The 14014-nt window shown below is 34.5% G+C and overlaps 2 protein-coding genes across 9 annotated transcripts in view; one reads left to right on the forward strand and one right to left on the reverse strand.

The window, feature by feature from the left end:
- The first annotated feature begins 3572 nt into the window (after positions 1-3572).
- On the forward strand, positions 3573-8391 carry LOC105221008 (protein henna). The gene is made up of 6 exons (XM_011197634.3): positions 3573-3896; positions 6647-7080; positions 7147-7379; positions 7435-7697; positions 7761-7990; positions 8058-8391. Exons 1-6 carry the CDS (start codon positions 3864-3866, stop codon positions 8218-8220), a joined length of 1356 nt encoding a protein of 451 aa, XP_011195936.1. The 5' UTR covers positions 3573-3863; the 3' UTR covers positions 8221-8391.
- Positions 8392-9450: 1059 nt separating this feature from the next.
- Positions 9451-14014, reverse strand: part of LOC105221007 (circadian locomoter output cycles protein kaput) — a 40214-nt gene continuing 35650 nt past the window's right edge. For all 8 annotated transcript variants that reach the window (XM_054228513.1, XM_054228512.1, XM_029046225.2 and 5 more), the window contains one exon: positions 9451-13979. In XM_054228513.1, the coding sequence (XP_054084488.1) occupies positions 12258-13979 (1722 nt within the window). In that variant the 3' untranslated portion in view covers positions 9451-12257. The remainder of the gene's footprint in view (positions 13980-14014) is intronic.

Here is a 14014-nt window from a genome sequence, read left to right on the forward strand (position 1 = left end):
AAGCCGCGGGAGACCGAAAACCACCTGGCGGCGCATGGTTGAATCAGATCTAAGGAACGCAAACACCAACTGGAATAATTTAAAATCTTTGTCAAATAACCGGAATGACTTTAGTGGCTTGTTTTGGCCCTACGCTCCAACAGGGTATAAATCTATATTTTACAGCTTGTAGTATGGATTATGGTGATTCGAGTTAGAGAAGTTCCACTGTATATCAATGAACGCGTCATTGAGGTTCTATTGTGTTGGAGACTCTATAGGAATTGGATAGTCTAATCTAGTACTACTGTACTTTCGTAATTCTGATATTTTCTCTGTTCAAAGAAGAATTAGGGATATTAAATTTTTTATAAATACATATTCGTGTTATATTGTCTCTTTTATCAGAAGTGAGATCCATCTTAAATTTTGTTTTTTGAGTTTGTAAAAAATTCATTACAATTTTTAAGAAGGAGAATTCATGTTGTCTCATTTTGAAAATGCAATGTAAGAACAAATTGTTGGTTTTGTATGAATATTATTGTAAATCTTAAAACTTAACGTTCTAGACGCATGGATGCAATTATGCATGTACTGAACTATCATTGATTCTTTTGGTGGTTCTTTTAATGGTTCTAATTTGAAAACTTCTTGTAAAAATGCAAATATGGTTAACTTTCATAATAAAAAATAAATTTTAAACAATGTTTTTGAGAATTTTGTAGACGAGAGTTAAAGAAAAAACCTGTTGCCACAAGTACATATTGAAATTATATTTAATAACAGTAGTTGAATCGGTGTTTTCAGTCGTTATTACTACTTAAAAAAATATATATATTTATTAACTGTTGATTGTTGTTGTTGTCATTCCGAATGTTGGGATGCTTCTCAGGTTAATCGTTAGTCCAGATATTTGATTAGTCTAAAATAAAAACTATAATCTATTAAATAATGGTTTATTACTAATTAATTAATACTCCGTTTATGCATTTCATAAGATCTCGGGACAGGAAAAGGTCTCTGGCGGCAAGACACGGTGAAGACACTGTTCACGTTCACTTATTTCAAATAGGTCCATTTATTGCGATTTCATCCTCCAAGAGCTATGTAATGTAAAGATAGTCGATGATATTAAGATTTGGATTTCTTTCAACGAGCGTCAATTGGACTTCGGAAATAAGTGATGAAGACATTCGCTTCAACTCTAAATATCGCTGAAAACCATCATGTTGTTGTAAATTCAGTAATTTATCTAGTCTCTGCTTAGTCACTTTAACCACCAACTGATGATTGGTTTTATAGTTTGTCAATTCAACATGAATCTCTCAGCTAAAGACCAGCGACAGCTCGACTTGAGGTTATTTTACTGCATTATTAATTATACGTTGAGCCGCTTTGAGATTATTAATGCGTAAAATATATTTTATTGCTTCCAAAACACAAATGTATAAGCTTCTGCGTGGAAGAGTATAACTACCATGGTGCCTAAACAAGTAGTTTTATGGGTCGTTCTGAATATTTTAATCTCAAAATAATTCGAAAACTTGGCTACGTGCCTTAAGAGACGTAGACAAGTGCGGGGTCGTAAAAATAACCAAGCGCTGGGTTCTTCAAAACAAATTTTTTACTGGGTCATTCCAATTCATAGAAGATTCGTAATAACATTAACAAATTGCGTCATCAGCAGTATTAATGAATGTTCAGTTTATTTAATTTTTCCGTGAGCTTATATGTTCCTAGAGCAACACTGAATATTATCTCGAACGATTTAATACGAACTGTGTTTTCAGAACACGCGATCTTTCGACTTTCTTTTGGCTGAGGAGAATTCAATTCAATACGAACATGTCTGGTGTTTCCGAAGGCCTGGAATTTCGGCTTTTCTGTTATTGAATTCGGCACTGTCATTTTTTTGCCAGCTTTTTGAACCGATTAGATGACGAAATAATTAATTAATCAATCTCAGGCCCTATAAAGTATATATATAAATTATCAGTATGTTGAACTGAGTCGATTTAGCCATGTCCGTCTGACTGTCCCTCCGTCCGTCTGTCTATATATATACGAACTAGTCCTTCAGTTTTTAAGGTATCGTTTTGAAATTTCGCAGATGTTACTTTCACTTCAAGAAGCTGCTCATTTGTCGGTACTGCCGATATCGGACCACTATAACATATAGCTGCCATACAAACTGAACGATCGGAATCAAGGGCTTGTTTGGAAAACTTCCGCATTTTTCTACATATCTTCACGAAATTTGGTGTGAGTTATTGTTCATAGAAATAATTTAATCTCCGAAAAAATTGTTCAGATCGGTTCACTATAGCATATAGCTATCATACAAACCGAACGATCGAAATCAATGGCTTGTATGGAAAATCTTCGTATTTGACGTGGTATCTTCACGAAATTTGACATGGATTACATGACATGGATCTATTTTCTTTATTTAATAACCTTAATGTTTCTAGCAAACAACCCGGCTACAAGGAATTAGTAAAATGTTTTCTTTCTTTTTTACTTACTTTTTCTTACGTCTTTAGATTTGCTTAAACACATAGTTACTAAAAGAAATGCACCTGTGAAGGGTATACTAGCTTCGGTACAGCCCAAGTTAACGTTTTTTCTTGTTTTATAGGAGATAATCGGAAAAATATTGATCTGTGATCACGGGATTCAACTTTAAACCTCGAAAACACCATTATTTTCGCCAATCATAAAACTTTGGCCAAATTAAAACAAGGAGTCTTTTTTTCAATAAAAAAACATTTTAAAATTTGCCGGTATAGAATCAGCTGATATACCGCCACCATTGGACCCCCAGCAGAGAAAGCGATATTTTTTTGCAACGTAATTCTTGCAATAACTTTCGACAACGTGTTTTTGTTTTGATATGAAAATTTCCAGCTTAAAATCAGCGATTCAAAATATGTTTTTGTTGTGATAACAATGCTCAGCCTCACCTTTGCGTCACATGTGCAAAAACAACACAGCACTTTTTGAATTTGTGATACAAATTCTACTAATGAGATTGAAAGCTATTATTTTTTATGAATTAAATTTTTCTTTTTTTAGTTGTACGCAACTCGTATGCATACTATATTTATATATGATTTTGTTGTAGACAAAATAATAACGTGATAATGATAAACATGGTATGAACTTATACTCAAACGACAGATTTGGGCCGCACTTTTGTGCCGCTATCGAGTAAAATTTCGTTTTCTTGAAATAAATGTGATTTCAACCACTTTTGCTCAGCACCATTTGGATTTTCATTTGAACTATAGATATTTGCAACACTTTTGTAAATTTTTGGTAAAAAAAAAGCTTCTTGGGCGCTCACGAGTTTCGCACGTACAACTGTTATGACGCAAACAAGCGCACTCCAACCGTTAGTGTAATTGCTTCAATGCGGCATTTATGGCATATAAAATTTACTTATATATTCATGTCTGTATTTAAACATAAGCTTGAAACTGTTGATAACCTTTGCAGCGCTCGATGGTAGATAACCAGCTCTTAGCTGCAAGCGCTTGCCGTATTTTAGTTTTGTTTCATACCAAAATCTATTTAAGCGTGTGCCCGCTTCGAGTAAGACTTCAGTTCTCGCAAGAAGACTTGTATTGTAGTACCTGTTAGTTTCGCGCGCGTGCGCTTTAGCGGATATTTTTTTTGTGAAATAGTGTTCCACTGGAGTAGTGATTTGTGTAAAGTTTGACTATTGACAGTTTGAGTGTGAAAAATAATTGAGAGTTGAAAACTTTATGGATATTCCCAAAATCTTAATACTTGAAAATTTATTTTAAAAGTTGGAACTTCAAACTAAATACGTCTAATAAATAATAAATAAAAGTTTTAATATAAATAAAACAACGAGCAAAATGATGTACGATCGTCAGACGTCTTTTGACAAGGTTAGTGAATCGAGAAAGATAATAAAAAGTTTTGAATATTATTTTAATAAAAGTTTAAAATACTAACCAAGAAGTCACTATATTATTAAATAATCACAATATTGTTTAGAATTATATTTGCAACCTTTGAGCAATCGTTGTGTTACAAAATATGTCGGTCTTGAGATCGTACGAGTATTGAGGAGATCACTTTCGTAAATGAAGGGATGTTGTATTAAGGTTATCTAATTTGTGCCGTTAAATTTTCAAATATTTGTAATGGAGTAATTAATATTTCACCAAGATTCTAGTAAGACTTACTTATACATTTTCAAAACTTTAAAAAATCATTATCGAAAAAATATTCCAAAATTTAGTGTTCCAACAATCGTTCCTAATTTTATGTTTCATAATCTCTGTATAAATCATTGCTATTTTTATATTTTATTACTGCGGTTTTAATAACAAGCCCGGATATGTATTTAGTACTTTGATCTTTCAACTGTTCTCAATAAAAAATAGCGCTAAAAACTATTTTTGTCTAGCAAAATTTTCAAAGACGCACTGCAATAAGTTCGACTACTTTTTCTGATTAATGGATCACAACAAATCAAGGTCAGATTGAAAGTACTCGCGCAATGTCTCTGCTATTGCTTCGTCATTTTCTTCTATATACACTACGCTTCACTTGAATAGGTACAGTGGTCTCAATACAAGAATTTATTTAGATAAACCATACAAGTGTAAATGTTTAGTATAATTACACAAATTAATGCTTTTAGTATTTAGTAGTGCCTACTTTATTAAGGATAATTGAAAAAATTATATTCGAAAGGCTATCATAAAGTCTTTTAAGTAGTCCAAAGATATCTCACTCCTTGCTGTTTATATCTTCGTTATAAGGACTCCCGATCATCGAATTGACTGCCAGACTGATTAACCACCACCAAAGGTTTTCCTTTATATTATGGTCAGAAGAATAAACTCATATTTTACGCTTTAATCATAGATTTTATTACTTTTACGATGTGGATCGGAACATTATTCTGTTGTTATGTCCAGAGAAAGGGTCCAAATATATTATAAAATGGCGGAAATGCAAAATCGAGTAATTGTTTGTGTCAAAATGCAATATTTTTTTAGTAGCTTAATTGTTCCATAATGACATACTAATCAACCGGTCATTAATTATTTTCGTCGGGACCGTCGAAATTTTCTCCTGAAAACTTGATCGATTTTTTTTTACTTTTCCAATAAATTTGATTATAGCAAAACTGCAGCTTTGAGTTCTTCCGTTCATCATTTAAAGGTATTTGTTGCGCACCAAAAGCTCACAATTTTGTATTACTCTTCTTACAGTAAAAATTCTGGACACCACTTTTTCCCTTTATTTTTGCTGCAGAGTCACTCGAATTGGAAGTTTTGTTCAAAATATACTGCATTTCCGCTTTCGTGTTATTCTTTATTGTCTTCCTTTCATCTTTTTTTCATATGACGTCGGATGCCATAAAAAATTTAAGGCGACAATTGCACTTCTATTAGTTTTGGAAGCAATAACTCGTGCATAAAGTCCTTAATCCGCAGATGCTTCAAATTTGGTCTTTTCGACTTCAAAAAGTGCGTCTATCTCCTCGTCTCATATTCAGTCAAAAAACCTGATATCGTTCCAAAATGTTCTTAAGTACCACAAATAACAATTTTATTCATTCTAAATCTTCTAAATCGATCACAATGCCGCAATACGATATGTACCTATTCAAGTGACGCTAATTATATAGCACATTTTTGGACTTGTTTATTAAAATACCCCATATAAACCAAATTATCAAATTATATTATTCATTTTCACTGCATTTGTTCAAAATAGACCGATCTTTAAAACAAAGCTTAAATGAAGCTTCAGTGATGTCTAAATGTAGAGATATATGGTCGTAACTTAAAATGAAAATATGTACCCATTCAAGTGAAGCGGGGTGTATATATTATTATCAACAAAAAAATTTTAATGTTCAAAACGCGGATGACGCGTGTCTCGTTTTATTGCTTTTTACCAACAAATTAATAATATTATTAATTTTTTAATTTATTACATGAAATGTGATAATTTAATGACGTCTTGAAATAAATCTTGTAAAACATACGCAGTTTGAGAGATTATTTTTGAGCTTCACAATTTTGTTCATAAGATTAAGATTGGCATCGGTAACGATTTCCAGTGAAACATGGTTTTCATACTCGTATTATCGACAGCTTTCAGAAAAACTAATCGGAAAGCTTTCAACCCAAAGAATAATAGTCAGAAGCTTTAAAAGCTTTCAATTTCATTTCTTTCTATCGATATATGTGGATCAATCTGCTAGAATATAGTATTACGTTTTAGCAGATTTCTTGACCCTAAATTACCTAGGCAAATGCTATCTGAACAGCCCACAAAGTTGTTTTACGTATAACAAGTGTCGGGATCCCTTTCAACTCATTTCATTGCCTTCCACAGTAAGTTTTTCACTTATTTCCGCTTTATAAATATAAAAATTCAATTTCACATTCGTTTGTTATTGACGATTTTCAATAAACTCTGATTTGAACTCGCAAAAAATACTTATCAGCTACGTGAAGTAAATACTATAAGTCAAGTTGATAAGAAATTTGCAAAGCAACAACAATATGAACTTTAAAATGTAACTATATACTGACAGCCATAATAATAACTGATAAACCCAATCACCCAATCTGTCATATTGATTTGTGTTCTCATGTGCTTGATCTTTTAGCCGACGCGTTTGGATGGTACTTCGTACATCGCCGAAGGCATCGACAAGAATGAGTCGCGTAATACGTACCTTTTGTACTCACTGAAAGATCAAAGTAGCGGTTCGCTAGCGAAGAGTTTGAAGATCTTCACGCGACACAACGTCAATCTGCTGCACATCGAATCGCGTTCATCGGTGCGTGTGCCCGGTTATGAGTTCTTTGTGGAATGCGACACCACTGCCGGTGCACTTGGCAAGGCCATCGATGAGTTGCGTGAGGAGTGCAGTTATTTCAATATAATTTCACGTGATTACAAGGACAATAGCGCGGCGGTGCCATGGTTCCCACGCAGAATAAGAGATCTTGATCGGTTCGCTAATCAGATTTTGAGTTATGGCTCGGAATTGGATTCGGATCATCCCGGTTTCACTGATCCTGTTTACCGTCAGAGAAGGTATGTGGCAAAGTTTTAGTATATAGTATATTGCTTATATGAACTATTTGAAATACTGCATTGCAGGAAGTACTTTGCCGATATTGCTTACAACTATAAACATGGCGAACCTTTGCCACGCGTCGACTATACCAAAGAAGAGACTGAGACTTGGGGCATAATTTTCAGAAACCTAACTAAATTGTACAAGACACACGCTTGCCGTGAATACAATCACGTGTTTCCATTGCTGGTTGATAATTGCGGTTTCAGAGAGGACAATATACCACAATTGGAGGATGTTTCGAACTTTTTGAAAGGTGGGTAGCAATATAAGAAAAAGGGGATGTACTGATTTGTAGAAATTTCTTTCAGATTGTACTGGTTTCACTTTACGTCCAGTCGCTGGTTTACTCTCTTCACGCGATTTCCTTGCCGGTCTCGCTTTCCGCGTCTTCCACTCTACTCAGTATATACGTCATCCCAGCAAACCGATGTACACACCTGAACCCGATGTTTGTCACGAACTTATGGGCCACGTACCGTTATTCGCTGATCCCGCGTTTGCACAATTCAGTCAAGAAATCGGCTTAGCGTCGTTGGGCGCACCCGATGACTATATCGAGAAGCTGGCGACTGTGAGTATATATTTTTCAAGTTGTTTGAATTAATATGAATAATAATTTGTTGACTTTTCGCAGATTTTCTGGTTCACCGTTGAATATGGCATGTGTCGTCAAGATGGCGATCTTAAAGCTTACGGCGCTGGTCTACTCTCTTCCTACGGCGAATTGGAATACTGTCTTACCGATAAGCCAGAATTGCGTGAGTTCGATCCTGAGGTTACCGGTGTTACCAAATACCCAATTACACAGTTCCAAGAGGTATACTATGTGTCGGAGAGTTTCGAGAGCGCCAAAGAGAAGACAATGTAGGTTACACATGTTATTTTATAAATTCCGTATGCTTCAATATAACTATTTCTTTATATTATTTAGCAAATTTGCCAACTCTATACCACGTCCCTTCGGTGTACGCTACAACGCCTACACACAGAGTATCGAAGTTCTGGATTCGAAGAAACAGATTCGCAATCTGATGGACGATATCAACTCAGAGTTCCAGATTCTACAAAACGCCGTGGAGAAGTTGAAAGTGTAGAATTTTCTAATTTTTTATGGAAAATATATATACAGTTACATATGTATATATGCATTTATTAGCCACTTACTTATCGATAGCTTTACTATATATATATATTTTGTAAATATTTACTGTTATGAGATATTCTTGAAAAGAAGAGATTAAAAATAAAATAATACTTTTTTTGGATTTTTTGCATTTCATTTTTATTATTTTTTTCAACTCCACTCATTTCTTTTAGTAGGTTATCTGCATTATATATATAAAAATTGGCTATACGCTATATTTCTTATTATTTTATACTTTCTAGTATTAGTTATATATATTATTAAAGTAGATTACAACTATTTATAGAAATTTATTTATATACAAGTACTACATATATATCTATATATATATTTGCTAATTAAAAAGTTATATATTGATTTAAAATATTATTTACACAAACAAGGTTGCTATTCGCATTTACTTATATATAATACATATGTACATACAAAATAAACAGTTTTCATTTTATATAATTTATAACATACTTAATACAAGTTTTAGGAATATTTAATTTATAAAGCTAGCTTTCGATGATTAATTTATAAATTAATTAAGATATTAATAAGTGAAGTATAATTATATACTCTCGTGGGGAAACCGTGAAGGTATTATGGAAATACTAAAACACTTTCTCAACGGTCTTACTCATGAGGAGAATTAGTTTAATGATGACATATGTAATGTGTGTATTCAACCTCTCCTTTCAAACGATCTACCAAAAAGTTTATCCAACTGTAGAATTTCCAAAAATAAAAATGCAAAAATATCTAGTGCAGTTCTGCAATGGTGGTAGACCCACTAAACCACTAGTTTCTATAAAGTGCAATGTTTCCATGTTGGAAATTATATTTTCTTAACCAAAATTTAATTCTAAACTAAAATTGATTTCTAACCTTACCTTTATTAATTGATTAAGCAACATGTGTTATAAAACCTGAGTATAACAGATATTCTAACCTATATTATTTACTGTTTTTTAATAACTGTATATATACAATATTTGAACTCGAGCGTTTTACTATACATACTAAACTTCAGTGGGTTATTACTACAGCAAAAAAAGTTAACAAACATTAAATTTCCCTTAAATTAAATCACAAGAGAATTTAAGTTTCGAAAATGCTCTATAGATTATAATTCAATTTTTTTTTTTTCTAAAAAAATATATTTAATAAAGAGACAAATATATTATTTTTCTAAAAAAAAATCCGTATTCTATATTTTAAAGTGCAGAAACGTTGTGGATTATTCTCAGATTCAATAAAGTATTTCAAAAGTGATCCTTACAGTACAGAAATCAAACAATGAAAATGCATAATAAGTTTGTAGAATGCTCTCAAGGTCACAAAAAAACTAATTTCTAAAGTTGTTCCTTCGACAAAACAATGTCGAGAACGGTGGCTTAGTGAAATGAATTTTGTGTCAAGAAGACCAATATCTGAATCAAATTAACAAAGAGACAAAATAAATGTCTTCAGTGACTAAACAGTCGGAATCAGATCTCGGTCAAACTCTTGTAAAGTATGCATTTTGAATTGTTTAATTTAGAGTCCGACTAAATACGAGTAGTTTGTTCCACTTAACTATCAAAGCTTTTAAGGTCTAAAAGAATCGATAAGTATAATTTTGCGACTTTTATTATAAAGTCAAGTGTCTCTTATATACATCCCTATATCGCTCAACCAACGACTGTGAATGATTTTCAATCGCTTATTTGTCGACAGATATTTTTCAATCATTGGAAATTTTTCAATGTTGTCGATCAAGTTACACAATAGCAAATTATAATATAATCTACTCAATCGGCTGGAGTCTAATCTACTGAACACTCGCAATAGCGGGATAGAAAAGAATTTTACTTGGCAATTTTCCTAAAACTTGAAAATAATTCTTCGATGTACCTCAACAATACTTATATTTTGCTGCACTGATTTATTTAGAGGATTTGATGAAACTTGTAAACGCATATTCAGTTCATTCCGAACAAAATTTTTCAAAAACAATATACTCTTTTAAAAAAGCATTTAAAAAAATATATTTGTATAAATAAATCTGTTATTTTTTGAAAGAAATTTGAAAACTTTTTAAATTAATCAAACAGATATGTATGTTAAACATCAGTAAGTAAGCTCTACTTTAAATATAAGTGCGTTGCTGGAGTTTTGAAGCTTGAGTTTTCACTATGGATCTACATAAAATATTTTATGGAAAACATACGAACAAAAAAAAAACTAAAAACATTTTCAATAATGGTTATATTAAATACAGTTTACTCTTTGCCATAATTTGCTATCACACAATCCAACAAAAAACAATAATAAAGAGCTGCCTTATAAGTTTAAATTATTATATGAACCTACTTATAAATAAATTTATTTAAAAAAAAAACATATTTTTATATTTACTTAAATATAATTAATTTTTTTTTATTTCACAAGACCGTATCAATTCAAATTTTGGCAAGCAGATCACACACGAAAGTGTTTCAATGAATTAAAAAAAAACACTTTCCTTTAAGGAAATTTAGTTCCAATTAATCTTTTACATATTTACTAAAATAATATATCTTTTACTAAGTCTACAAAAATATAAAACACATTCTCAAACAAACAAGCATCCATATGACATGCTCTAACAATTTAGCCTCTACGAACCTGCAGTCGAGAACCACATAGACCAGCATAAAATGGTTGAACCATAACTTAAAACAGCGATGTTCAGTTGCAGCCGAACACCATATACTGAACTCTTACAATTTGTAAGGATTGATAGTGTGAAAGATTTCCAGGAGGAATTCGGTATTCGTTGGTAGATAAAATCGAAAAAATCTTGTCCTGATTTTTGCATATTTTTTTTTTTAATTTTAAAAATTTAATGTATTCGCTCATTTTGTATCAGAAATCTGCATTTTAAAAACAACTCAATGATTAATGTTCTATATCTATACCGTAAAATATCAATTTTACCACAGCAAAAAATAGCAATAAATTTTACGAAGATATCTTGATGTGATCTATATGATCAATATGGATATATGAACGATAGAAGTTCGAATTAGCAAATATAATCTATATTTTGGTATTGAGCCATACCATATCTCATATCGTCTTACCAACCATTGAATAAATCAGAGAGGGTCATTGAATTAAACAGACCAGAATTCGATATAATTGGTGTTAAAGGTCTGGAGCAAGATCTCAACCGATTTAATTCATAGTTGATCTTGAACTACAATATTTTGAAGGAAACATGTCCATCTATATTATATTATAGTCATTATACTGAAGTGGTAACTAGGAAAGACCTATAGCGGTTTCCTCTAATTTCGAGATTGGCTAAATATATACTTCTGTATAGAATAGCAATTACCTTTTTCGGTATATGAGTTCTACAAAAGATTTCGTTCGATTTCGATCTGTGAAAATAGCTTTCGACTAAAATGATGTTGTATGAAAATCAGGCTTGGTAGTATGTACTCCCAATACGAACATTTCTACACCATAACATAAGGATGCAAAGCAGATTTCGGGTTGGTCGTAATGTTTATTTTTTTAAGTTATATGAGAAGCTAGGGGCGATTATGATGATTGAGAAATGATCAAAAGTAATTTAGTCCGATTATTATGGGTCGAACCGACTGTCAAAAGTATATGGACATAAAAGTAGCTATAGGAAAAATTGAAGATCTGTTATCTTCCAGGGCAACATATAGAATAGTTGGTTGGTTGGTTTAAGGAAAGTCAAATTGCAACATTTCTAAGCATCTTCTATTCTAGTTGTCCAATTTCCCTTAGATTGGAATATGGGAGGCGTGGAACACATAGAATAATCAAAAGGCAACCAGACTACAATCGTGGACTTTCCTGCAGGGTTTGTACTTACTCACTACGCCTACCATAAACTCGACGAACGCATACAAATACATATACATATTTACACACATACATACATACAAATAAAACTAATTAAAAGCTTATGATTAAACTAATTCGAATTGCGACTTAAGGCTATTGACTATTTCTCGAGGATTGCGGTGAGTTGAAGAGGTTCTGTGACTGCTCCTGCGACATCTGATAGGGCAGTATTTCCAGATCGTTAGGTAATTGATTTGTGTTCGCCTGATTGCCGAGCGCTTCGAATGGATTGTTCGGAAAGAAGTTATTGTTACGTTGTTGTTGTTGCTGCTGCTGTTGCTGCTGCTGTTGCTGTTGTTGTTGCTGTTGATGTGTTAACACCTGATGTTGTTGCTGCTGCTGTGGTTGCATTACTTGATTGCTGCCAATCAATTTACCATCGATGCGATCACTCTGCGATTCGGAACCATCTTCGCTAATGCCCATCGGAAAGTTGAGCGTCGAACTGGACTCGGTGGCCATTTGCATGTAGGTGAGTAGCGAATCCTCATTGGTCGCTTGTGGTGCGCTGGTGTTGTTGAGGAAATTCTGATTCATACCGCTCTGTTGTTGTTGGCCGTTGCTGGAGCTCACCGCATTATTGTTGTTGTTGTTCCGCGGATTATGATTCGACTGTGAGCTGCCCATGGTTTGCAGCGGCGAGAGATTGAAGAAGGCGTCGATGTCTTCGTGACCGAATTGCGCCAGATCAGGTACACTGCGTGAGAGAAGATTCAATTGCTGTTGCTGCTGTTGTTGTTGTTGCTGCTGCTGCGCTTGTTCCTGCGACTGCTGCTGTGGTTGTTGTTGTGGCTGCTGTTGTTGTTGCAGCGCCTGCAGGTGTTGCAGCTGCGACTGATTTTGTTGCGGATTCTGATGATGATGATGCTGCTGTTGATGGTGATTGCTTTGTTGCGCTGTTTGTTGTTGCTGCTGTTGCTGATGATTATGAGTATGCAGTTGTTGTTGTTGTGTTTGCATATGCTGCGTCGGCTGCTGCTGCTGTTGCATATTATGTTGCTGTTGCGACTGCGCGTGTTGTTGCTGCTGCTGTTGTTGTTGTTGTTGCAACATCATTTGCTGCGCCGTCTGATCCACCAGCTGCTCATTGGTGTTCATGGTAAAGCCAAATTGATTGAATTGCTGCTCCATCGTATTCGCGCTGCTGAAGTTGTAATTGCCACGAGCACTATTCGGGGGCGTATTATAGTTCATGGGCATCATCGGCTGCAGTAGCGTGTAGCGCGCCAGCAACAGCTGCTCGGAGACCATGCGCAATTCGTCCTGCTGTTGCATTATCAGCTTTTGCAGTTCGTCGTGCTTGCGTTGCAGCTGATCCTGCAGCTGTGTCTGGGTCGATGTCATCACCACCGCGCCGGACAGCATATCTGTTTGGCTTTGCAGCGGATCGAATGTACCGTTCGTCGGTTGTGTGGCCGCTTTCCAAGGTGGCGCCGCACTCATATTCACTGGCAGCGGTGAGAGCACCGGCGCGACCGGAAATTGCGCGATCACCGGCTGCACCGGTATGGCGGCAAGATATTGCGACGGCTCCAGGAATGTGGGACCAACGATTTGCGAGCTGCGTATCGGAAAGGAGGGCTGCGTGAATTGACATGGATTGTTGGCCACCATTTGCGCCTGCGCCATGGTGTGTTGCGGTAGCATCGGTAGGATCTTTTGTTGGTTCTGCATTTGGTTCATCTGCAACGGCGTGTTCTGCTGCGACTGGTGGTGATTGTGCAGCCCGTGTTGGTTGGCGGCATTAAGCTGTTGCATATGCGTTGTACTCTGTGGCATTTGCATACCCGAACTGTGGCCGTGACGTTGGCGACTCTGCGTTAGAATAAATAAGGTATTAGTAAAATTTG

Source organism: Zeugodacus cucurbitae, chromosome 4 (genome assembly GCF_028554725.1).
Source record: "Zeugodacus cucurbitae isolate PBARC_wt_2022May chromosome 4, idZeuCucr1.2, whole genome shotgun sequence".
NCBI classification, from domain to species: domain Eukaryota; kingdom Metazoa; phylum Arthropoda; class Insecta; order Diptera; family Tephritidae; genus Zeugodacus; species Zeugodacus cucurbitae.

What these genes read in the sequence shown, in the direction of transcription:
- LOC105221008 (XM_011197634.3), top strand. Translation starts at nt 3,864, where the DNA reads ATGATGTACGATCGTCAGACGTCTTTTGACAAG. An exon ending in GTCAGACGTCTTTTGACAAG is followed by an intron (nt 3,897 to 6,646) that starts GTTAGTGAATCG and finishes TTGATCTTTTAG; the next exon opens with CCGACGCGTTTGGATGGTAC. An exon ending in CCTGTTTACCGTCAGAGAAG is followed by an intron (nt 7,081 to 7,146) that starts GTATGTGGCAAA and finishes ACTGCATTGCAG; the next exon opens with GAAGTACTTTGCCGATATTG.